We start from the raw sequence: 25,953 nt of genomic DNA on the forward strand, positions 1-25,953 counted from the left end.
AGTTGTCCTACATATGTCCCAAAGTGACTTATCTCATTCTCTTTGTCTCCTGCAGCAGGGCCGGACACCATCCTCCACGCTCTCCCTAAAGTAACCTTCTGGGTGGCCCTACTTCCGTTTTGTCACTCCTGATCTGTCCTGTGTAGGTGTGGTTACTCTCTAGCTCTGGTCTCCTGGATGTCTTTCAGACATGCTCACACATTTGGTCATATACATATATGGTTTGTTTTTGTTTTGCCCAGAAAACTGCAAGCCCCCCTGAGGACAGAAGCCTCCCTCTCTCCTTTCCTTTCTTCCTTTCTTCCTTTCTTCCTTTCTTCCTTTCTTCCTTTCTTCCTTCCTTCCTTCCTTCCTTCCTTCCTTCCTTCTTCTTCCTTCCTTGCTTCCTTCCTTCCTCTCCTTCCTTCCTTCCTTCCTTCTACCTTCCTTCCTTCCTTCTTCTTCCTTCCTTGCTTTCTTCCTTCCTCTCCTTCCTTCCTTCCTTCCTTCTACCTTCCTTCCTTCCTTCCTCCCTCTTTCCCTCCCTCCCTCCCTTTCTATTTCCCTCCCTTCCTTCCTTCCTACCTCCCCTTCCTCCTCTCCCTTTCTCCTCCCTCCATTCCCTCCCTCCCTCCCTTCCTTCCTTCTTTCCTTCTTTTTCCTTCCCTCCTACTTTCCTTTCCTCCTTCTCTCCCTTTCCTTCTTCTCTCCATCCTTCCTTCTTTTCTTCCTTCCTTCCTTCCTTCCTTCCTTCCTTCCTTCCTTCCTTCCTTCCTTCCTTCCTTCCTCCCTCCCTCCTTTCCCTCCTTTCTGCCCTCCTACCTCCCTTCCCTCCTTCCCGCCTTCTCTCCCTTATTCCTCCCTCCCTTCTTTCCTTCCTTCCTTCTTTCCTTCCTTCCTTCCTTCCTTCCTTCCTTCCATCCTTTCTTCCATCCTTCCTTCTTTCCTCCTTTTTTTTAAGAACTGTGATATACAGTTATTGATACTTTTAGGTATACCATTCTTCAACACCTATCCCAGCACCAATGTTTACTTCTCTCCACCAGTGTTCCCACATTCCCTCCCCGCCCCAAGCCCCACCTCATCCCCGCCTGTCAACTTGACAGGCACATTATAAAATTTCAGTGCTTGCAGCTTGGATCTCATGTTTTCAGTGTTGTTGAGTCTGTGTTTTGGACATATGGCTATGACCCTCACCCACATCACGGGTGTAACGGAAGCCCTGATGACTGTTCACTCATTACTTCTCATTCTCTTCTCCCCCCATGCCCCTTGATTTCTTTCCTTCTATACTGGCAAGTCTTAGAGAAAGAAAGAAAGAAAGAAAGAAAGAAAGAAAGAAAGAAAGAAAGAAAGAAAGAAAGAAAGAAAGAAAGAAAGAAAGAAAGAAAGAAAGAAAGAAAGAAAGAAAGAAAGAAAGAAAGAAAGAACCAGAAACAGCCTGCACACCTAGCCTTGCCAACCCCTTTGTCTCTTCTGACCTCATCTCCTCCTCATTACCTAAGCTCCCACAATATTAGTCTTTTGAAGTTTTGACACCAGGACCTTTGCACAGGTACATCTTGCTTGTTGCCTGCAAGGCACCTGCGGCTAATCAGAGAGGTTCATAATACCGTGCATTCAAGTCCAGGCCCCTTTTGCTGGGACTTCCTTGAGCCTAAGTCCTAGAATCTACCAGCCGTTCTCAGTGGGGCTTCACCTGGAATTATGGCACCCAGGGGTGCATCTCCCCCCACCCCAGCCACAACTCGGAGTGGACTCATTCCTCAGGGCGCAATTGGCGGCTGAGTGCCTGGCTGAAATGTATCATTCTGGCGCCCAGAATGGTTTCTCAGCCCTGTTAGGTACCACCACCACAGGCTGAAGAGGAAGGTGGGCCAGAGCGCCAGTAAAGTGGGTAGGGCGTTTGCCTTGCATGCGGTCAACCCCGGGTTCGATTCCTGGCCTCGCCTGAGGAGTAATCCCTGAGCATCCCCAGGCAGGGGGAGGTTTCCAGGTCTCTCACACAGACCTAAAAATCTCAGGATTCTGGACTGAGTAGGGTGCACCCCCCCCACCCCCCCACGCCCTACTTTTGGAAGACACAGCCCAGTAAGATGCAGTCGGGGCGATGTACCAAAGTTTCTTTAACCAGTCATCTGTTTTACGGCACTCTGGAATACTATGCAGCTGTTAGGAGGGATGAAGTCATGAAATTTGCTTATAAATGGATAAACATGGAGAGTATCATGCTAAGTGAAATGAGTCAGAAGGAGAGGGACAGACATAGAGGGACTGCACTCATTTGTGGAGTATAAAATAACATCACATGAGGCTGACACCCAAGGACGGTAGATACAAGGGCCAGGGGGATTGCCCCATAGCTGGAAGCCTGCTTTATGAGCGGAGGGGAGAAGGCAGATGCAATAGAGAAGGGATCACTGAGAAAATGATGGCTGGAGGAACCAGTTGTGATGGCAGATGCGTGACGAAAGCAGATAATGGACCAAACATGATGACCTCTCCGTGTCTGTGTTGCAAGCCATAATGCCCAAAAGTAGAGAGAGAGTATGGGGAATATTGTCTGCCTTAGAGGCAGGGGGCGGGTGGGAAAGGGGGGGTATACCCAGGATACTGGTGGTGGGGAATGTGCACTGGTGGAGGGATGGGTGTTTGATCAATGTGAGATTGTAACCCAAACATGAAAGCTTGTAACTATCTCACGGTGATTCAGTAAAATTAAAAAAAAACAAAAGACACAGTTTGGTCACTGTGCATCTATCTCTAGCCAAGCTTATCTGCAGCTGGATGGCCACTCCCATAGGAAGGGGTGAGTTGAAAGGCGGATTAAAGGCGGATGCTGTGGGGCGGGGGGTGAAGGGGAGGGAGGGGTACGCACGATTGATCCATCAGCTCCCCAAGGGCGGTGGATAGTGGGGGAGGGGGGCGAGCGCCGCGGGAGGGACGCGCGGGGGCGCGTGTGCAGCGGGCGCGCCGGCGATTGGCCGCCCCCGGGCTGGGGCAGGGCCGGGTCCCCTCCCTGCCCGCACCTACCCCAGCCTCGCCCGCTGCCCGGCCGATGCCCCCACGCAGAGTGCGGCCGAGCCACGCGCCACGCGCCACGCGCTTCCGGCCGTCCGCACCGTCCGCACCGCGCGCTCCCGTCCAGGCGGGGCCATGGGGATCCAGTTCGCGCCTCTCAACATCCCGCTGGCGCGGCGGCTGCAGACCTTGGCCTCGCTGCTGTGGGTGGTTATCTTCGTAGTCATCGGTAAGCCAGAGCCAGATCCCCCCCGCCCCAACACACACACACACACACACACACACACACACACACACACACACACACACACACACACACACACACACACCCCGTGCCCCCCACCGCCCTGCGGCACCTGGAGCTCGGCTCCTCGCCCCGGACCCACACACACACACACACACACACACACACACACACACACACACACACACCGTGCCCCCCACCGCCCTGCGGCACCTGGAGCTCGGCTCCTCGCCCCGGACCCACACACACACACACACACACACACACACACACACACACACACCCCGTGCCCCCCACCGCCCTGCGGCACCTGGAGCTCGGCTCCTCGCCCCGGACCCTCCCGCCGCGCCGGGGGTGGGGGGTCCCCAGCTTGGGACTTGGATTTCTCTTCCCGCATGACCCCAGTATAGTGAGTTTGAGTGAAACCTCAGCAAAGCAGTTTAGTGTGCTCTGCATGTAGCCCACTGGGGTTCCCCGAGCCCCACTGGGTGTGGCCCCAAATCAATAAAAATGAGGTGAACCTACAACAAAAGGTGCAGAAGGGCCGGAGAGAGAGCGCGTTCAGTGCCCGACGCCACCCCCAGCATCTCCAGGAGACCTCTCTCTCTCTCTCTCTCTCTCTCTCTCTCTCTCTCTCTCTCTCTCTCTCTCTCTCTCTCTCTCTCTCTCTCTACCAATAAAAGGGCGCAGATGGTAAGTAAGCAACCGGATGGATCTGGGCAGACGCTGGGCTCGCGCCCCACCTGGAGAGCAGGGCTCTCCCGCTTCCGCCAAGTTGGTAAGCCCGTTCCCCAAAATACTGGTTCCTAGACAGCGGCCACTGAATGTGTCTGGTCTTTTCCTCTCTCTGCCCTCTTGGCAAGTAACAAGGTTAGTTTTTCCGTCCTCAAGAGTTTACAACACTTGGGGCTGGAGCTATATAGCACAGCGGGTAGGGCGTTTGCCTTGCATGATGCCGACTCGGGTTGGATCCCCAGCATCCCATATGGTCCCCCAAGCACCGCCAGGAGTAATTCCTGAGTGCAAAGCCAGGAGTAACCCCTGAGCATCGCTGGGTGTGACGCAAAAAGCAAAAAGGAAAAAAAAAAAAAAAGAGTTCACAACACTTAACACTTCCTTGCAGCCGAGGGGACGGTCCCCCACACTAGGGCGCACTGCGTCCCAGCTGCAATCTGCGACCCAGGCGTGTGTGCTTGTTGGTGTTCAAGTTGGGAGCCGAGCAGGACGGGCAGTGGATGGGGGCCTTGTGGCTCCCCCCCCCCCCGCCCTGTGCATCCCTAACCCCACCCGGAGTCCCTGCCCTACCCGGAGTGTCTCTCTCTCTCTCTCTCTCTCTCTCTCTCTCTCTCTCTCTCTCTCTCTCTCTCTCTCTCACTCTGTGTGTGTGTGTGTGTGTGTGTGTGTGTATGTATGTTCCATTCTTGCAATAAAAGAAAGCTTGTAGGAGAGGCTTGAGAGAAAAAGACTTTTCAGGAACCCTTTCTGCAGGAATTTAAGCCTGCTGCAGGTTGTCAGGTCATGGGATGGATGTCATGGAGTCCTCAATATTAATGATAACAATAAACTTATGCTTGCATTGTGCAGATTTACACTGGGGGCTGGGGGTAGGGTGGGGGGCTAGGGGTGTCTTCCTCTACCTGGTGTGTTCCTCTACCTGGTTCCTCTACCTGGAAGCTGTGCAGTTCCTCTACCTGGTTCCTCTACCTGGAAGCTGTGCAGTGCTCGGGGCGTTGAATGTCCCCAGGCATTGTGCATGTCCCACGTGTGCTCTAGCCCTCGAGTTCTCCCCCAGCCCGAGGTTCACACCCCTGAAGCCATAGCTCTCCAAGGGCCTGGATCTAGTGTGCAGAATCTTTCCACCCACTTTTGTTCAGATCAGAGGGCCAGTCACAATAGCAATGCAGGACACTCAGGGCTTGGTGTTCGCCAGGTGCTTGCTGCTGTGACCTCCACATCCTGTGTACCGTGTTATCTTCCCAGCCCCACTGGCTACACTCAGGGCTTTTGCTCTGGATTGTTTCTGCCTCCTGTGCACAAAGGAGGCAAAGGAACTCATTCAATGCCACATAGCTAGGGGGGAAAGAACTGGATGCAAACTTGTCTGCTACCTTAGTTCCTGCTTCCGTCACTCTGCTGTCTCTAAGACGTTCTGTGTCACTCTCTTCTGGGAGTTTTATTTCAGTGTCTCTGGATCTATGCCATGGATGAGATTATATGCCGTCGCGGTTGGTGGGGGGGGGGGGCAGTTAGTGGGTGTGACCTTCAAGCTTCTGGAAAACTGGGGACCTGGGGGGAGGAGACCCAGCCCCATTCCAAGAGGGCTTGGAGGTCTCAGTCACGGGTCCTGCATACCTGGTTTTTTCTGCAGGTTTCCTTGTAGGTGAGGCTCATCCGAGCCTGTGGAGAGCAGCCTTGAGCATGGCTGTGCAGTTGGGTTCTGGAGGTTTTCGACTGCTGAGGTGCTGCTAGGTGGGAGAGAGACTCAACCCGTCCCACCCCCTTTTAAGTTGCCCCGGTAAAGATAGCCTGGAGCGGGATTGGGACATTCTGTCTCTTCCGGGGGTTTGCACATGGACAGTGACCTCCTTGCTCATTTCTTAGTGCATCTGATAACCCATTGGTCTTTTCATTTCATGGTGTTACTTGCCTGTGGCTGTGGTTGCCTGAGAAAGGTCAGTATTGCCAGGGGGCACCCAGCACACCTCTGGGCCGAGGGAAGGACAGGTTAAATATTTTGTGAGTGGGGGTAGCCCAGTTGATGTATAGACCTCTAGGGATGAGACCCTGGGCTTGATCCCACACTCCCCTCCCCCCATGAATGTTGGTCTCTGTCCATGCTGACATTCCTGCTTTTATGCAGCCGGATAAGGTAGGGCCGCCCTGGTGCTTCAGAGGTAAGCCCAGGGTGACATGGTTCTAGGCATGTGGCTGGATTCCTCCGTCCCTCTTGGAGAGCCCGGCAAGCTACCGAGAGTATCCCACCCACATGGCAGAGCCTGGCAAGCTACCCATGGCATATTCGATATGCCAGAAACAGTAGTAACAAGTCTCACAATGGAGACGTTACTGGTGCCCACTCGAGAAAATCGATGAACAATGGACGACAGTGCTACAGTGCAGTGCGATTAAATATTATTTATTTTAATATTTAAAATAAATAAAATTTATTTATTTATGATCAAATCCATGTGAAGACCGGGATTGACCTTAGGGCCTCATACATGTGGCAGCTTGTGTGTGTTCAGCTTGATGAGTCAGCATTTCTGCCCTGCAAAAATATTTTCAACAAAGGATGTGATATTTCATCCTTATGCATCACTGTAACACTATCATCCCGTTGCTCATCGATTTGCTCGAGCGGATGCCAGTAACTTCTACATTTATCCCCTTTGAGTTCAGGGTCAGGGGAATGAGGCCCATTATTGTTACTGTTTTTGGCATATCGAATAGGCCACAGGTAGCTTGCCAGGCTCTGCCGTGTGAGATTCTGCCTTATGCATAGGTAAAACTAATATATCATGGAGGTAGAGAGATAGTACGGTGGCCAGGGCACTTTCCTTGCATGTGGCTGACCCAGGTTCAATTCCCAGCACTGCTTATGGTTCTTTGAGCATCACTATGAGTGTTCCTTGAACACAGAGCCAGAAGTAAGCCTTGGGTACTGATAGGTAGGTATGCAACCCACCCCCCAAATCCCTATTATTTAATCACAGTAATATTAGTGCACAGAGTATATTTGACATTAACTGCTCCAAATCTTCTAAATTAAGTTCTTGTTAAACTTTCCTAAAGTATGCCCCATAATTTAGGGGGTTCATTGGAACCAGGACCCAAATGTGTTGCATTTGGTTCTTATGTGTCTTGGTTTAGAACAGTGCCACCCCACTGCTTTTCTTGTCTGTGGAACATTGAAGGAGGCAAGTTATTGATCTGCAAGATGTCTTCCCTGCAGATTTCCTTCTTGTGGTGTTAACAGATAGCTCCATCTTCTGTATTTCTTCTAAAATGGAAGTTAGAGCTACAGGCTTGATTAGATTTAGGTGAAGTCTTGGTTGGTGAGACTTCTCATGGGTTGCTGCTGAGAACCTCATACTTTATTTCTCTAGAATGCAAGTAGCATCTGATTGTCCAGTTCTCGATGTCTAGGACTGATCAGCGGGTCCAGGTAGGAGGGAATCTGAGGACTGGTAGTAGGCAAGCTACGACAAGTGGTGGTCGGGGGAGGGCAGTTTGGATAGTGGGGGGACTACTATGACAAAGGTAGTTGGAAATGATCACTCTGGACGAGAACTGACTGCTGAAAGTAAGGGACACAGATGATAACCTTTCGGTATACATATTGTGAACCATAATGTCCCAAAGGAAAGGGGGAGGGGGAAAGTGCCTGCTATAGAGGTAGGCTAGGGGAAAGGGTAGGAGAGAAACTGGAGACACTGATGATGGGAAATGTACACTGGTGAAGGGATGGGTGATGACTGAAACCCAATCATGAACAACTTTGTAACTGTGTATCTCCTGGTGATTCAATTAAATAGATATGTTATCACTGTTATCACTGTCATCCCATTGCTCGATTTGTTCAAGCGGGCACAGTAACATTTCTCATTGAGAGACTTTGTTACTATTTTTGGCATATCCAATACGCATGGATAGCTTGCCAGGCTCTGCCGTGCGGGCTTGATACTCTCGGTAGCTTGCCGGGCTCTCCGAGAGGGGCGGAGGAATCAAACTTGGGTCAGCCATGTGAAAGGCGAAAGCCCAACCATTGTGCTATCACTCCAGCCCAAATAGATATGTATATATAAATATATAAATTTATGTATATAACGAGTATAGCACAGCAGGTAGGGCATTTGCCTTACATGCAGCTGACCCAGGTTCGATTCCTCTGTCCTTCTCAGAGAGCTGGCAAGCTACTGAGAGTATCCTGCCCGCACGGCAGAGCCTGGCAAGCTACCCGGGCGTATCCAATATCCAAAAACATTAACGTCTCACAATGGAGACGTTACTGGTGGCCGCTTGAGTAAATCGATGACAGTGCTACTAGATAGATAGATAGATAGATAGATAGATAGATAGATAGATAGATAGATAGATAGATAGATATCAGGCTACAAACAAAAGTTAGTCTGTTGCCAATCACCTTTCTCTATGGGGTGCAGTCCCCTTAAAAGATCTTTGCCTGTATAAGTGGATTAACGTGAAGAGTATCGTGTAAAGTAAAAAGAGTATCAGAAAGAGAAGGACAGACATAGAAGGACTGCATTCATTTGTGGACTATAAAGTAACAGAATGGAAGACTAACACCCAAGAATAGTAGAGATAAGGACCAGGAGGATTGCTCCACGGCTTGGAAGCCAGCCTCACATGCTGAGGGAAAAGGCAGTCCAGAGAGAGAAGGGACCACCAAGTAAAGGATGCTTGGAGAGCCCGCTAGGGATGGGAGATTCGGGCTGAAAGTAGACTATAGACCGAACATAATGGCCACTTAATACTGTATTGTAGGCCATAACACCCCGAAGGAGAGAGAGAATATAAGGGAATGTGCCTGCCACAGAGTCAGAGGTGGGGGACAAGGGGTGGTGGAGGGAGGGATACTGGGAACATTGGTGGTGGAGAATGGGCACTGGTGGAGGGATGGGTACTCGATCCTTCTATGACTGAAATGTAAGCACAACAGTTTGTAAGTCTGTAACTGTACCTCACAGCGATTCATTAAAAAATGAAATGAAAAAAAGATCTTTGCCTGAATTAGCTACTTTACTGGGGACTGCAAAATAGTGATTTTCTTATTCTGTACTTTTTAAAAAAACTTAATATCTAGAATTTATGCAAGGAATCATCTCCCAGCCCTATCATCTAGGGCCAAAATTCAGTTCTTATTCAAAAGAAAAGATAAAAGGTTAACATTTAATTATTTTAAATTTAGGTATTGATGTAGTAGATATTGCCAAAGATCTACTACAAAGAAGCTTTTATTTGCTCTCTATTTAAAGATCTCTAAATCAATGTCTTGGAATGCATTATCTTTCCATCATCAAGAAATGATTGTAAGTTAGTAGCACTGAGCTATATTTAAAAATAATGTTTCATGTAGTCATAAAGTCAAACACTGTTTTCTTGAGGTAAATGTTAGTATCTGACGTTTGGTCTTACAACATTGATTAATTTTAGGCATGCAGCTTAATGATTTGTGATATGCATATGTTACAAATGATTGTCACAATAAATTTAGTCAGCATCCATCACAAAATGGTTGTAATTTTACTCTTGTGATGAGAACATTTAAGATTCATTCTTTTAACCACTTACAAATATACATGATAGTGTTATTCACTGTAATCACCGTATTACAATCATTGCATCCCTGGGACTTACTTATAAGTAAACGTTGTGTATGTGTGACTCTTCATCCCCTGCTCACCCCCTCTCCTCTTGCGTCTAATTCCTAGTCTGTTCCCTAGCCATGAGATAGGCAGTTGGTTTGTTGGTTTAAAATAAATTCAATCCTACAGTGTTTGTCTTCAACTTATTCTCCAAACCTAATGCCCTCAACATCCATCCAAAGCAAGCCCAAGGAAAATGCCTTCCCCTCTGTGCTATTTTTCTGGTTCTCAGGTCAAGTTGGGTGATTTTTTTGCTCAAACCCAAGGCAAGGGCCTTCACCTCTGTGCTATCTTTCTGCTCCTCAGGCCAAGTTGTGGCATTTTTGGCTTCATGTATTTTCAAGCTGTGGTATCAGGTCATAAACCATGTTGTTATGAAATGATACAAGGAGTGATTCATGAGCTGGGAGGGACGGTCCCTTCTGTGCCATTTGTAACTGGAAATCAACTTGGTTTCTGGCTGTGCCTCTCCACAGGTACTGGGGCAAAGACGGCTCTGTCCAGGTGACAGGGGGAGTCGGAAGTCCTCGTCACTGCTTATGTGATGCCTCCAGACTAAGTGCTGGGTGGGGAGGTGGGGCCGTGGCGTTGGGGAGTGGACTTTGAATTTATACAGATTCATGTCCTCTGACCTGTGTGGCTACAGCAATACACGGGTATCTCCAACTCTCCATTTTCTCATCTATATAGAGCCAGTAAGTGGATAAAGAATCTATGGTACATCTACACAATGGAGTACTATGGAACCACCAGGAAAAATGAAGTCATGAAATTCGTGTATAAATGGATGGATCTAGAGATAATTATGTTAAGTGAAATGAATCAGAGGGAGAGGGGGTAGACATAGAATGATAGGACTCTTTGAGGGATATATAAAAAAATAATAATAATATGAGAGTCTCTTGCCTGCACGCCTGGCTGTCTTCCCCGGGGCCCCTCGGAGGGGATGGGCTCCAGCTTCCCTCCCCACCCCGAGCAGAGCTCCTGGCGGCCGAAGACCACTGGAACCTAGCCACAGCCATGCTAGAGGCCCCTCTCCACACGTTCAGACAGGCCTCATGCATGAAGGTACCGGCAAAGGAACCCAGGTGTGTGTAATCCCATCAACGGCCAACATCCAGAGACTTAAAAGCGAGCTTCCAGAAGTGATATCTTGTAGCCTTCTTCTCCCTCTGGGAGAAACTGGCAAGCTTCTGAGAGTTTCCTGCCCACATGGGACAGCCTTGCAAGCTTCCCATGGTGTATTCATATGCAAAATCCAGTAACAAGCTGGATCTCATTCCCCTGACCCTGAAAGAGCCTTCAGTGGGACATCGTTGGGAGGGCTGAGTCGAGAGAGACTTCTAAGGTCTCAGGGAAAGGACGAATGGAGAGGTTACTGAGCCCACACGAGAAATCGACGATTAATGGGGATTTTGTGATTGATTAATTGATTGATTCTTGTGTATGGGACTGGAGTGATAGCCCAGCGGGTATCATTTGCCTTGCACGCGGCAGACCCGGGTTCATTCCTCCATCCCTCTTGGAGAGCCCGGCAAGCTACCGAGAGTATCTCACCCTCACAGTAGAGCCTGGCAAGCTACCCGTGGAGTATTCAATATGCAAAAACAATAACAACAAGTGTCACAATGGAGACATTTCTGGTGTCTGCTTGAGCAAATTGATGAGCAACGGGATGACAGTGACATTGACAATGGCATTCTTGTGTATGAAAAAGCGTCATAACTTTTTTTTTCTTTGTTTTTGTTTTGTTTTGTTTTGAAGTGCTATTCTAGTGACCGAGTATATTGCAGTTTGTCCACACACCTACTGATGAATATTTGAGTTGTAGGTAGTAGGATTGCTACCGCTGTGACCTTTCCCCCACAAACCTGTATGGATAAATTCTTCTTTATTCTTGGATACGTTCAAGAGTAGAATGGTCAATCATGGTGTGGTAGAGACAGACTTCACTTTTCAAGAAACTGCCATAATTCCTTTTATGGTTCTTGTCCCAACTTACATTCCCACCAGCAGGGCGTGAGTCCCCGTTTCTCTATGTCTTTGCTGTCTCTTGTCAGAGACTATTTTCTTCATGTGTGGGACTTTACAAGGCGTGTCGTGAAGTCCCATTGTGACCGTAGTTGGTTTGCATTCCCCCGAAGACCAACGTGTTGAGTATCTTCTCCATATATTTCCTTCCCATTTCTAAATCTTCGTTGAATGAAGTATATGTTGACACATTATTTTCAATGTCTTAAATAGATTGCTTGCTTGTTTTCCTGTGGAGTTTTAAGAAGGACCAATATGTGAAAGGCTAAAGGATTGTTGCTTTTCTCTGAATTGCCAGTTTCTTTCTCCACACTATGTTAGAGGGTTAAAATAAACCTAGACCCATAAGGGCAGAAATATTTGTCACTTGTTATCCCGTTGATCTTCGATTTGATCGAGTGGGCTCCAGTAACGTCTCCATTCATCCCTGTTGCATGCTAGTGTAGCCCAATGATATCTGCTCATTCCAGGAACAGGAAGAGCCTCAAATCATTCATTCAGGGTTATGATGAAGAAGTCTGACCATCTCGTAGGTGGGCAGCCACACGGTCTTTTGACGTCTTCTGGAATCCAGGCGGTAACAGCTCTAGTCCAACGGTTGTCTATGAATCGCATGTCCTGTGATTACGTGTCCTGCCCATCTGATTTTTGATGCCTTGGCAAATGAGACAGCGTTTCTGATTCTTGACCGTCAAGAGATTCCTTCTCTCACTTGAGTGATGTTTTCTATCCCAAAGAGGAATCGAAAGAGCTATGCTTGGAGCAGAAATACAAGCACTTTAATATAGATGGGAAGGGCACACATACAGCTTGAAGGTGCTAAAGGAGCTGTTCCTATTAGAATTAAAACTGTCGGGACTGGAGCAATAGCACAGCAGGTAGGGTGTTTGCCTTGCACTTGGCCGACCCGGGTTCGCTTCCCAGCATCCCATATGGTCCTCTGAGCACCACCAGGAGTGATTCCTGAGTGCAAAGCCAGGAATAACCCCTGAGCATCACTGGGTATGACCCAAAAAGCAAAAAAAAAAAGGAAAAAGAATTAAAACTGTCAATAGTCTTCATAGTGTTTTTCTGATGCAGTTTGCTCCTGAAACTATAACAAAGCCACGGTATCAATGAAGCTGTTCTTTCATAAAAGACAAGTTTTGTAAAGAGTTTTAGTCATTTTTGCCCACGGGTGGAGACATTATGTCTTTTAAGAAAAAAAAAATCAAATCAATGCAAACTATTAGGGAAAAAAGTGGAAAAGTTTTTTTCTAAGAGAAAATTAGAAAAATTTTGTATTCCCAACTCAAGATAATCATTGTTGAGAATTTGACATATTCCATTTCACCTGTTTATTTATTTGTATCAAAATTAAAAGCACAGGAGAAAATGAACTGTTGGTAAATTGTCAACATTCAGGCTTGTATAGAAAGAAGAAAGAGAAAGGTGAAGGAAAACAGAATGTTCCTGATAGGAATGAAGACAAAGGCCACCTTCTCTTGCCTCCCATTTTGGAGTCATTCTTGGCACTTTTGGGATATAACAAAACACTTCACGTGGGCTGGCACTTCCTTAATCTTGATTTCTTCACTGTCACTGTCACTGTCTCTGTCATCCCATTGCTCATCAATTTTTTTGAGCGGGCACCAGTAACGTCTCTTATTGTGAGAGTTATTGTTACTGCTTTTGGCATATCGAATATGCCACGGGTAGCTTGCCAGGCTCTGCCGTGCGGGCGGGATACTCTCAGTAGCTTGCCGGGCTCTCTGAGAGGGGCGGAGGAATCAACCACGGATCGGCCATGTGAAAGGCGAACGCCCTACTGCTGTGCTATCGCTCCAGCCCCTTGACTTCTTCACATTTTTTTTTTTTTGCTTTTTTGGGTCACACCCGGCGATGCACAGGGGTTACTCCTGGCTCATGCACTCAGGAATTACTCCTGGCGGTGCTCGGGGGACCATATGGGATGCTGGAATCGAACCCGGGTCAGCTGCGTACAAGGCAAACGCCCTACCTACTGTGCTATCACTCCAGCCCTTCTTCACATATCTTTGATTTATCCTGGAGAAACCTCTCGAGTTCTGCAAGATCACGTCTATATTTGAGTTAACCCTTTCCTGGGGAATTGATTGGTTTCTATTCCCATAAATTAAAATGCAGATTCTGCTTGGATTGGAAAAATTCTCTCTCTCTGAATCTATGTCTCTAAAACGGTAATAAGTCAAAATGATCTGACTCTAATGCCATGGCGGAGCCTTTGGGAGCTAGGCTATTTTTTCCACAAAGATAGTAGGACTGGATTAGACTTTGGAGGACTAAAGGAAGCCCTAGATTAGAAACTGGGGCAGCCCTAGATTAGAAACTGAGGCACATAATAAAAGAGAGAGAGAGGCAAAGACACTGCTGAAAGCCACAGACATAGGGAGCGTGTATTGAACAGCCCATCAAACTTTATGCCCCTCCCCTTCTCATTACTGTATTTCTCTTTGTAAAACTCTCTCATAGAGATCAGATATGAAAAAGAACATTACTCAAAAAAAATCACTAAGAAAATGTCTAACTTGGCTTAATGTCTTAAACCGAGACATCTCGGTTTAAGACATTAAGCCACGGGCTGGAGCGATAGCATAGCGGATAGGGCATTTGCCTTGCATGCGGCCGACCCGGGTTCGAATCCCAGCATCCCATATGGTCCCCTGAGCACTGCCAGGAGTAATTCCTGAGTGCAAAGCCAGGAGTAACCCCTGTGCATCTCCGGGTCTGACCCAAAAAGCAAAAAAAAAAAAAAAAAAAAAAGACATTAAGCCAAGTTAGACCACACCAGCTGGGGACCACACCTGCGGGTACTCTGGGGATCATATGTCGATGCCAGGATTTGAAGCATTATTGTGCCTGCAGCTGCATTCAAGGCCATTGCCCTTTATTTTGTTTGTTTGTTTTTAGGCTCTATTCAGGCTGTACTTAGTGGTGCTCAGGGCTTCCTCCTGGCTCTGTGCTCAGAAATCCCTCCTGGTAGGCTTGGGGGGACATACACAGTGCTGGAGATGGAACCTGGGTTAGAAATGTGCGAGGCACACTCCCTGCTCGCTATTCTGTCCCTCGCTCTCTCTGGCCCTAGAAGCAAGGGAGTTTTTGTTGAATGAAACTTGCTTAGAAAGGTGTGAGTGGACAGCAAGAGAGCAGCTGTGTTGGAGAGCACACAGCCTTCTCCAGAGTGGAAATACGCCAGCAGAGGAGCTGAGGGGAAAGCAAGGGAGATGCGTGTTCACGGGAGAACACGGGTTTGAGGAGCAAACCCAAAGCAAATGCCTTCACCTCTGTACTATTTTTCTGGCTCTCAGGTCAAGTTGGGTTGTTTTTTGCTCAAACCCAAGGCAAGGGCCGTCACCTCTGTGCTATCTTTCTGGCCCTCAGGCCAAGTTGTGGCATTTTTGGCTTCATGTATCTTCAAGCTGTGGTATCAGGTCATAAACCATGTTGTTATGAAATGATACAAGGAGTGATTCATGAGCTGGGCGGGACGGTCCCTTCTGTGCCATTTGTAACTGGAAATCAACTTGGTTTCTGGCTGTGCCTCTCCACAGGCACTGGGGCAAAGGCGGCTCTGTCCAGGTGACAGGGGGAGTCGGAAGTCCTCGTCACCGCTTGTGTGATGCCTCCAGACTAAGTGCTGGGTGGGGAGGTGGGGCCGTGGCGTTGGGGAGTGGACTTTGTATTTATACAGATTCATGTCCTCTGACCTGTGTGGCTACAGCAATACACGGGGTATCTCCAAGTCTCTATTTTCTCATCTATATAGAGCCAGTAAGTGGATAAAGAATCTATGGTACATCTACACAATGGAGTACTATGGAACCACCAGGAAAAATGAAATCATGAAATTCGTGTATAAATGGATGGATCTGGAGATTATTATTTTATTTATTTATTTATTTATTGCTTTTTGGGTCACACCCAGCGATGCACAGGTTTTAGTTACTCCTGGCTCTGCACTCAGGAATTACTCCTGGCGGTGCTCAGGTGGACCATATGGGATACTGGGATTCGAACCTGGGTTGGCCGCATGCAAGGCAAATACCCTACCCGCTTTGCTATCGCTCCAGCCCCGGATCTGGAGATTATTATGCTAAGTGAAATGAGTTAGAGGGAGAGGGGGTAGACATAGAATGATAGGACTCTTTGAGGGATATATAAAAAAAATAATAATAATATGAGAGTCTCTTGCCCGCACGCCTGGTTGTCTTCCCCGGGGGTCCCTCAGAGGGTATGGGTTCCAGCTTCCCCCCCCCACCCCGAGCAGAGCTCCCGGCGACCAAAGACCACCAGAACCTATCCACAGCCATGCTCCAGGCCCCTCTCCACACGTTTGGACAGGCCTCACGCACGAAGATACCGGCATAGGAACCCAGGTGTGTGTAATTCCATCAACGGCCAACATCCAGAGACTTAAAAGCAAGCTCCCAGAAGACTACTTCTCCCTCTGGGAGAAACTGGCAAGCTTCTGAGAGTTTCCTGCCCACATGGGACAGCCTTGCAAGCTTCCCATGGTGTATTCATATGCAAAATCCAGTAACAAGCTGGATTTCATTCCCCTGATTCTGACCCTGAAAGAGCCTCCAGTGCGACATCATTGGGAGGGCTGAGTCGAGATAGACTTCTAAGATCTCAGGGAAAGGATGAATGGAGAGGTTACTGAGCCCGCTCGAGAAATCTATGAATAACCGGATTTCATGATCGTGATCGTGAATAATATGAGACAAATACCCAAGGACAGTCAAAATAAGGACCAGGAGGAATGGTCCACGGTTGAATGCTTGCCACAGGTGGCGGTGGGGGAGAAGGCAGCTAGGATAGGGAAGGGACCACTATGAAAAAGATGCTTGGAAATGATTACTCTAGACAAGAACTGAGTGCTGAAAGGAGGTCGGTGGACGAAGCTTTCAGTACCTGCATTGCAATGTCCAGAAGGGGAGAGAGAGAGGGAGACAGACAGACAGACAGACACAGAGATACAGACACAGACACAGAAACACAGAGAGAGAGAGAGAGAGAGAAAGAGAGAGAGAGAGAGAGAGAGAGAGAGAGAGAGAGAGAGAGAGAGAGAGAGAGAGAGAAGTGCCTGCCATACAGTCAGGCTTGGGGGAGGGAGTGGGACAGATTTTTAAAAATTTAATGGCTGCTTCATTCATACTCAGGATTAAATAAAAATATTTTGGCAGAGAAAGTTATTGCATTGCTTAGAATATGGCTTGCCTCCAGCAGGTGTTTGTAACCTTCGGTCATCGCTGTCTCGTGCGTAACCTCTCCTGCACCGGGGTCACGGTGGCATAGTCTACAGACCTAACCCCCTCCTGTGCCCCATGACTGTCCAGTCCAGTGATGCCAGCAGATGCCCCTGTTGTCTCCTTTCTTACAGCACAGGCATGCATTGGAATCTTTGTGATCCTGGTAATATACAACTACTGGTTCCTCTACATCCCTTACTTGACGTGGATGTCCTTTGACTGGTATACCCCAGAGAAAGGAGGCAGGAGGCTCGACTGGGTCAGAAACATGATCGTGTGGAGGTACTTGAAGGAGTATTTTCCCATTCATGTGAGTAAAATCAACTTCTATTGCTTTGAGCTGAGAGATAAGTAGGAATTGATTTGACCCTTGATATGACCGGCTTTTGCCTCTGTACGAGAAATCCTGCAATGCAGACGGAGTTTCTCCACGGGATCTTAGTCTACATGGCTAGACTTTCAAGGCTATGTGTGCGGGGCTATTGGCTGAGGAAACTGTTTTAAAACGGGGGAATAATTCTCACCCAGGGATGTCAGACAAGCCATATTCTTCCATTTCCTCTTGACATAAGAATCAATCAGGGGGCTAGGGTGATTGTCCCATGGGTAGAGCACTTGTCTTACATGTGGCCAACCTGGGTTCAATCCCCGGCATCCGATATCATCCCCCGAGTGATTCCTGAGTACGGAGCCAGGAGTAACAACTGAGAGTTGCCGGGTGTGGCCTCCCAAACAAATAAACAAGCAAACGACCAAAATCAATCCCGAGTCCTCTTTATTGGAAAGTAATCAGGATACATTTTCTTTTGTCAATATTAATTACGCTGTAGCTCATCAAAACTCAGGACCTGGATCCCAGTCATAACTATATATTTGGGTTTCACCCCCATGGCGTGCTTGTTGCTGGAGCCTTTGGAAATTTTTGTAACAATCACTCGAGCTTCAAGGAGCTGTTCCCTGGCTTCACGATGTATCTTCACACACTGTCATACTGGTTCAGTTTCCCCTTCTTCCGAGAATTCATGCTGAGCCTAGGTAAGTGAAGTCTCTTAAACCTTGTTTTGGGTGGCAGGACCACACAGAACGTTCCCTCCCAAAGCCAGTTGGGTTGTTTCTTAGAGTAAATCTCTGTCTTATTTTTTTTTCCTGAGGAAATACCTTTATTTATTATTATAGATTTTTCTGAACATTTCATTGACCAAACATTTGTTTGTTTTTCGGGTTTTTCCCCTTTGTTTTGTTTGGGGGAAGGGCTCACACTTTGCCATGTTCAAAGCTAACTCTCGCCTCTGTGCTCAGAGATCATTCCCGGTGGGGCTTAGGGGTCCATAAACCCTGGTGGACCACATGCAAGGCAAGTGCCTTACCTGCTGCACTATCTTTTCGGCCTCCGACCTTTTCATTTCTTGATTGATAACTGCATTTGCTTTATAGACATCACTTGCCTCCCCTGCATTGGGAAGAGACAGACTATCTCTTTATTTGTTTCACCCCAAGTATCATACTGTTATGACTAGAATATGAGCATATCAGTGTTAATTTAATGGATAAGTTAATGAATGAATACATTCTGAGTATCCAGAAGTGGAAGGAAAACAGTTATCAAGGACCAAGTGAATGATACATCACACTTTGGGAGAGGCAAATTGTACAGTTTTATGAATATTGGAGACAGAAAATGACCCTGGAGTGTCCTGAAGTAATATTTAGTTTAGTATATAAACTAAACCCCACCTGCTATCTTTCCTCCCTCAGGTTAAGTCTAACAGGGCAGAAGTGACTGTGCAGGGCACTCTAAATTATTGGAAGACTCTTTTTTTTTTCAAATAAGTAAAACCTTATTCCAAGAATAAAAGTAAGCAGAAACGCCATCAAGACAGTACGAATGTGGAAAGCTAAGCTTCGTCACCAGTTCTTACTTCAACCTGAGAGACTCTATTCAGTGGTCCAACAACTCATTGACTTGGCATGAACTCCAGTTCATACGCTGACAAAATGATCTGTTGATGATCATCGTGTATATTAGTAATTCTTATCATTGCATTTCTTGGATTAAAGATAAATGGGCAGCCTGAAACTGCTGTGTAAAGAGTTTGTCAGTGCTGAAGCCTGAAGTCTGTCATAACCAGCCCGGCCAGCCTTAGGCCTTATTGATCAGAGGCATTTAAGTGACCTCACCCACTACCTGCTAAAAAGTTTGATCTTATTTGGGACCAGAGCAATAGTACATTGAGTAGTGCATTTGCCTTGCACACAGCCAACCTGGGTTCAATCCCTGCTTTCCCACATGATTCTCCAAGCCCTGCCAAGAGTGATGTCTGAATGCAGAGCCAAGAGTGAGCCCTGAGTACCACCAGCCAGATGTGGCCAGCAAGCAACCCACCAAGCAAAAAGATGGTTAATCATGCCTTCTGTGTGATTTCCTAAGGTACTGTCTCAGCTTCTAAGAGGAGTTTATCGCACATATTGAGTAAGGAGGGAGGTAGAAACATCTCAACCATCGTTATCGGGGGTGCCAAAGAATCATTATATGCCCATCCTGGGAATTTCACTCTGTACCTCCTCCATCGGAAAGGATTTGCTAAAGTGGCTTTGACCCATGGGTAAGTGGCTTTTCTTTCCGGGTAACTGGGTCAGGGAAGTGAAGATGTTTTTGAGTCCATCTGAGAGTTACTACGAGTCCCTAGCCCTTAGAATCAGACCTCTTGCTAAGGCATCTTACAAGAGAAATGAGAGTGGGTGTTCATGGGCTATGGGGCACCACCTTGCCAGTAACACAGGCACTTAATAGTAATAATGCTCAGTGCTGTCGTACCCAGAGATGAGACATCAGCATTCATTGCATGGAATATACTTCCCATCAGGTGAGCATGTGAAATAGAACCAACTCATAGAAGATAGGAAGCATTCTGGAACCGTGATTTTGTGTAGTGTAGAGTTTCTCAAATCACCAGCACCCCCCTGCCCTGATAAGAATTCCAAGAATCAATCAGTTTCAACATATGGAACGTGAACTTGGGCATCTAGGGAGGCTCGGAAACCATCCAGAATTGTTAAAGAGTCTGTTGTAAGATAAAATGGGACAATTAAAAAAGCATACTATGGGGGCTGGAGTGATAGCACAGCGAGTAGGGCGTTTGCCTTGCACGAGGCCGACCCGGGTTCGAATCCCAGCATCCCATATGGTCCCCTGAGCACCGCCAGGGGTAATTCCTGAGTGCATGAGCCAGGAATGACCCCTGTGCATTGCCGGGTGTGACCCAAAAAGCAAAAAAAAAAAAAAAGCATACTATGGGACCAATATCCAAGGACAGAACAAACGGAGCTGGCAGGACTGGTCCACTGTTGGAAGCTTGCCACAGATTAGGTTAGAGAAGGGACCGCTGTGACAATGGTAGTTGGAAATGATCACTCTGGACAAGAACTGAGTGTTGAAAGTAGGTAAAGGCATAAGCATGATAACCTTTCAGTGGCAGTGTTGCCCTGCCCAGAAGGGGAGACAGATAGAGACAGAGACAGAGTGACAGAGTGACAGAAAGAGACAGAGACAGAGCCAGAAAGAGACAGACCGAGAGAGAGAAGTGCCTGTCATAAAGGCAGGCTGGGGTGAAGGTTGTTGGGAGGGAAATTGGGGTCATTGGTGGCGGGATATATACACTGGAAATGGGACAGGAAATGGGACAGGTGTTGGAACATTGTGTGACTGGAATCCAATCGTGAACGACATTGTAACTGTGTATCTCATGGTGATTAAATTTTTTTTTTAATTTAAATTTTATTGAATCACCATGTGGAGGGTTACAAAGTTCTCATGATTATGTCAGTTATACAGTACTCAAACACCCTTCCCTTCACCCGTGCCCATATTCCATCACCAACCACCCCATTATACCTCCCGCCCCCTCCCGCCCCTCCAGTCCCCGCCCTTGTAAGTGATAAGTTTCACTTCGTTTACGCTTTATCTTGGTTACAGTCCATGTTTCAACACATAATTCACTATTGTTGCTAGGGTTTCCCCCCAAAAAAGAGAAGACAGTCCCACTGTCAAGGAAGCATTTGATGGCTCTCCATTGCTGAGAATGTAGAGATATTAAGTCCCGCTGTTTGTTACATAACTTTTCTATTTTTTTCCCCCCTCGTCCCGCGCCACCGAGATCACGCCTGTTTAGTAAACTCATGGTGATTAAATTTAAAAAAAAAATTAAGTCAGTGGGACAGAATGAAAAATTCAGATTCTTTTCACTGGAAACTCTGCTTCTTCCTCTTTGTCATCCACAGCGCCCATTTGGTCCCAGTGTTTTCTTTCGGGGAAAATGATGTGTTCAAACAAGTCAGCAACCCAAAAGGCTCTTGGCTCCGGACCGTGCAGGATAAACTCCAGAGCATCATGGGGTTTGCTCTTCCCCTGTTCTATGGCAGAGGGATTTTTCAGTACAATTTTGGCTTTGTTCCCTATCGGACACCTATTCACACTATTGGTATGTAAATTGAAAACTAAACACTTTTCTTGAGAAGTGAAAAGTCATTATCTTACCTTGAACAGAGTTTATTGTTGTTTTTCCCCCCCCCCTTGTATAAGAGAAATGGGCACAGCGGGTAGGGTGTTTGAGGCCAACCCGGGTTCCATTCCTCCATCTTTTTTTTTTTTTCTTTTTGGGAGGCTCAGATGATGTAGGTAGCTCTGTCATGGGAGTCAATGACAGACTCACAGTATAAAATCTCTCATGATTTTTCCCTCTTATGCTTGCCTTGCACGCAGCCGACCCAGGTTCGATTCCTCTGTCCCTCTCGGAGAGCCCGGCAAGCTACCAAGAGTATCCCGCCCGCACAGCAGAGCCTGGCAAGCTACCCGTGGCGTATTCGGTATGCCAAAAACAGTAACAAGTCTCACAATGAAGACGTTACTGGTGCCCGCTCGAGCAAATCGATGAACAATGGGACGACAGTGCTACAGTGTATAGGAGAAATAAACTACTCAACCTCGACTGTAAAGCTTGGTAGCCCTGAAAAACTTTTTTCTTTAAATTTTTTTTTATTTTAAAACTTTTTTTGGTCTGTTTTTTATTTTTGAACCACACCTGGTGATGCTCAGGGTTTACTCCTGGCTCTGCACTCAGGAATTACTCCTGGTGGTAAACAGTGTGCAAGGCAAACGCCCTACCCACTGTACTATCTCTCCAGTTCTCTTTTTCTTTTAAGTATTGCATGTTACGAATGTATCCCTGCCCCTAAAGGAATGAGGAGCCAGCATTTCCATATGTAAAGTGTTTATTGTTATTGATTGGGCTGCTAACAATGCACAAGAAATGATTTCAGTAAGAAGTTTCCAAATTAAATTCTGTAGATGTTATTTGAGGTTTCCAGTCACTGTCACTGTCATCCCATTGCTCATCAATTTGTTCGAGCGGGCACCAGTAATGTCTCTCATTGAGAGACTTATTGTTACTGTTTTGGGCATATCCAATACGCATGGGTAGCTTGCCAGGCTCTGCCGCTCAGGCTCGATACTCTCGGTAGCTTGCCGGGCTCTTGGAGAGGGGTGGAGGAATCGAACTTGGGTCAGCCACGTGAAAGGCAAATGCCCAACCGCTGTGCTATCGCTCCAGATTTCCAGTATGCCTCATTAATGAAGTGTTATTTCCCTTTGGAATCAAGAACCTTCTGGAATCCTGATGTTGAGCTCCCAGCAGAGTCCAATTGTAGAAATAAAACTTCTAACACTGTACGATCAGTCCATTTTTTTTACACCAGTGGTTTGCGAGAGCAGTGTTTTAATGATCAAGTGACTTAAGAGTCTGATAACCTATGCAAATTCCCATATGATAATTGTTTCCATCATTTTCTATTTACATAAGCATCCATTTCTATAAAAAAAGTATTTTTGTGGAATGTGTATATCCATATATGTGTGTTCTAAGACAGATTTCACTTTAAAAAGTTGTATATTCGGGGGAATTAAGGGGCAGGAAGGTGACAGAACATGTTGTTAGCAGGCTTGAGGAGAAAAATAATTAGCACCTCAGGTAGAAAGTGTTAAGCCAATAGCAAAATTAACTGAAACTGTATTATAGCACTTGAAGCCAGAAATAGTGTTGTCACCAAAAATAGTCTGTTTGGCGTGATTCAAAACATTTTCCAGTTGTTTCATCAGAATGTGATTTTACTACTAACAGTTACAAGCTTTACAAATCGTAGTGACACGGCGTGGTTGTGAAATGCTGTATGTGGGACTGGACAAATAGTATTTTTTTTTAAATAATAAAACTTAGAGCAGGCAGGTTGGCACTTGCCTTGCATGTGGCCAACCCGGAATCTCCCCTCAGGGGCCCCTGCATGGTCCCTTGAGCCCCAGCAGGAGTGATCCCTGAGCACAGAGCCGGGAGTCCTGAGCACAAATGAGTATAGCCCCCAAAGAGAAAGAAAACCCAAAAACTGTATGTAACTCAGATGGAATGTTAGCAGGCTGTGGGTCAGTCTGAATACTGAGATAAGTTTGCAGTTACATTTTTCAAGATAATTTGATTATGTTTCTTTGGCAGAACACTGAGTCCTTTTGTGCAAAGAACAGTTGTTTGTGTTTTGAAGGTTGTGAGGACACCTGGAGATTAGTTTTAGAGACTGGGAGTTTCAGTGTAACTCACATGCACACACAAAGTGCTTATTTGCAGTTATCATAAGGTTGGGTTTAACTTCTTTTAGTAAAGCTATTTGTTATTTAATATAGTCTGGTTACACCTCCACAGATATAGTTTAGGGTCAGGTGGAAAGAACCAAGTTTGACTCTGTTGTAAAGACTAGCAAACAGCAGCTCTGGTTTCCACACATGTTCACACAACAAGACACAGGTGTTGATACTGAAATACAAGGCACTAAGTCACCATGAAAATTTCTATTTTATTTATTTATTTTTTAAAATTTATTAGTGAATCACCGTGAGGTAGAGTTACAAACTTATGAACTTTTGTGTTTGCATTTCAGTCATACAATGACTGTTTACCCATCCCTCCACCAGTGCCCATTCTCCTCCACCAATGATCCTAGTATCCCTCCCACCACCCCCCCCCAACCTCCACCACCCCACCCTGCCTCTGTGGCAGGGCATTCCCTTTTGTTCTCTCTCATATTGGGTGTTGTAGTTTGCAATAGAGGTATTGAGTGGCCTTCATGTTCGGTCTATAGTCTACTTTCAGTTCGCATGTTTCAACCCGAATGGGTCCTCCCAACATCCTCTACTTGGTGTTCCCTTCTCTATCTCAGCTGCCTTTTCTCCCAGCATGTGAGTGTGTAAAAACACAAAAGGAAAGAGGGCCCGGCGGGGCTCTATCTCTCCCGCTGCCCACGTTTGGAGTCTCCAGCCGCTTCCCCACCCCGGGGGAGGTTGATGGCAATGATGAGGCAGGCGAAGGAAGGAAGAAGGCCAAATTGGTTGCTCGATCAGTTTATTTCATTCTCTCTCTCTGCTTCTTTCCCGGTTCTCGATCTCTCTCTGGATCTTCCTCTGTGCCTGTCTCTCTGCGTCTTCTGTCTTCTTCCTGTCTTCTTCTGCCTCTCTGTCTTCTATCTCCTTCTGTCTTCTTCTGTCTCCTTCTTCTGTCTCTCCTATCCCCTGTCTCCCTTGTCTTCTTTCTCTCCCTGTCTCTTCTATCTCCCCTCAGTGCCCCCCAGTCTTAGTTTATATAGCAAGTTACATAAGGTGGTGACACAAAGGTGGGTGTAACATCAACAAATCAACAAAGAAGGGTAAGACCATTTCTTGAGGAGATTAACAAAATCTCATCTAAGGACATCTCATCTAAGGACATCCACTCAAGGGTGGGGGTCCAAACAAGGGTGTATCAGGGTGTGAGCTAGTAATCTACTTAAATAGTCGTAGTAAATCTACTTCTAATATTTCTAACACTGTTATTCTGTATGAGCACAGTAAGAGATATAAAGTTTGGTTTTTCCTGAGGACATCTCCAGACCACAGTCCTCAGGCCAGGTTAATCTTCCTAACTCCATCAGGATCCTAATCTCGTTACTTTTGGATCATGACAACATTGTCCATGATCATGCCCTCAACTTATAGTTGAGTATTGTGGCGCTTTGGCCTGGCCTATCTTGATGCCAGGGTAGCACATAACTCACCGCTTGCCCTGGATCCATCCTGTCCCTCGTTGGGACCCTGTTTTTGGGGTGTTAGGAACTGAGGGCAACTTGAGTTAAGAAAGCAGATGCCCAGGAGTAAATATTATTGGAGTCAATCAACTCCCAAGTTACAAGCACAATATTGTCTTCCTGTGTCCATACAGAAAGGACATTGCTTTAAGGTAAACTATGTTCTCTAAGGCAGGGCTAAAAGAACAAACCGCATGTTATCCTACATTGAGGCCAGTTTCCAAGCTGTGGGGCAGACCTCCTGGTCCTTATCTCTACTACTCTTGGGTGTTAGTCTTCCATTCTGTTACTTTATATTCCATAGATGAGTGTGATCTTTCTATGTCTGTCTCTCTCTTTCTTTTTTCTTTTCCCTTTTGGGTCACACCTGGCGATGTACAGGGGTCACTCCTGGCTCTGCACACAGGAATTACCCCAGGTGGTGCTCAGGGGATCATATGGGATGCGGGGAATCGAACCTGGGTCGGCCATGTGCAAGGCAAATGCCCTACCTGCTGTGTTATCACTCCAGCCACTGTCTCTCTGTTCTGACTCATTTCACTCAACATGATACTTTGATACTTTCCATGTTGATCCACTTATATGCAAATTTCATGACTTCATGTTTTCTAACAGCTGCATAGTATTCCATTGTGTAGATGTACCAAAGTTTCCTTAACCAGTCATCTGTTTTTGGGCACTCTGTTTTTGTTTTTGTTTTTGTTTTTTTTTTTTTTTTACAGATTTTGGCTATTGTAAACAGTGCTGCAATGAATATACAAATGCAGATGTCATTTCTATGAAAATTTCTATTTTAAACCAGTGCATTTCAGACCTGCAGGGTCTGAGAGTCCCCGCAGGTGGCAGGTTGCATCCCAGTGACAAG

General features: G+C 46.6%; 1 protein-coding gene across 1 annotated transcript in view; it reads left to right on the forward strand.

Annotated features, from left to right (window-relative positions):
* Window positions 1–3,135: 3,135 nt before the first annotated feature.
* The window catches only part of MOGAT1 (monoacylglycerol O-acyltransferase 1), a 33,302-nt gene continuing 10,484 nt past the window's right edge, over window positions 3,136–25,953 (forward strand). Inside the window, exons 1-5 of the mRNA XM_055123299.1 lie at window positions 3,136–3,229; window positions 17,063–17,241; window positions 17,762–17,966; window positions 19,360–19,534; window positions 21,210–21,409. Coding sequence (XP_054979274.1) covers window positions 3,136–3,229; window positions 17,063–17,241; window positions 17,762–17,966; window positions 19,360–19,534; window positions 21,210–21,409 — 853 coding nt within the window. The remainder of the gene's footprint in view (window positions 3,230–17,062; window positions 17,242–17,761; window positions 17,967–19,359; window positions 19,535–21,209; window positions 21,410–25,953) is intronic.

The sequence above is a fragment of the Sorex araneus genome, chromosome X (genome assembly GCF_027595985.1).
Source record: "Sorex araneus isolate mSorAra2 chromosome X, mSorAra2.pri, whole genome shotgun sequence".
Taxonomy (NCBI): Eukaryota; Metazoa; Chordata; class Mammalia; order Eulipotyphla; family Soricidae; genus Sorex; species Sorex araneus.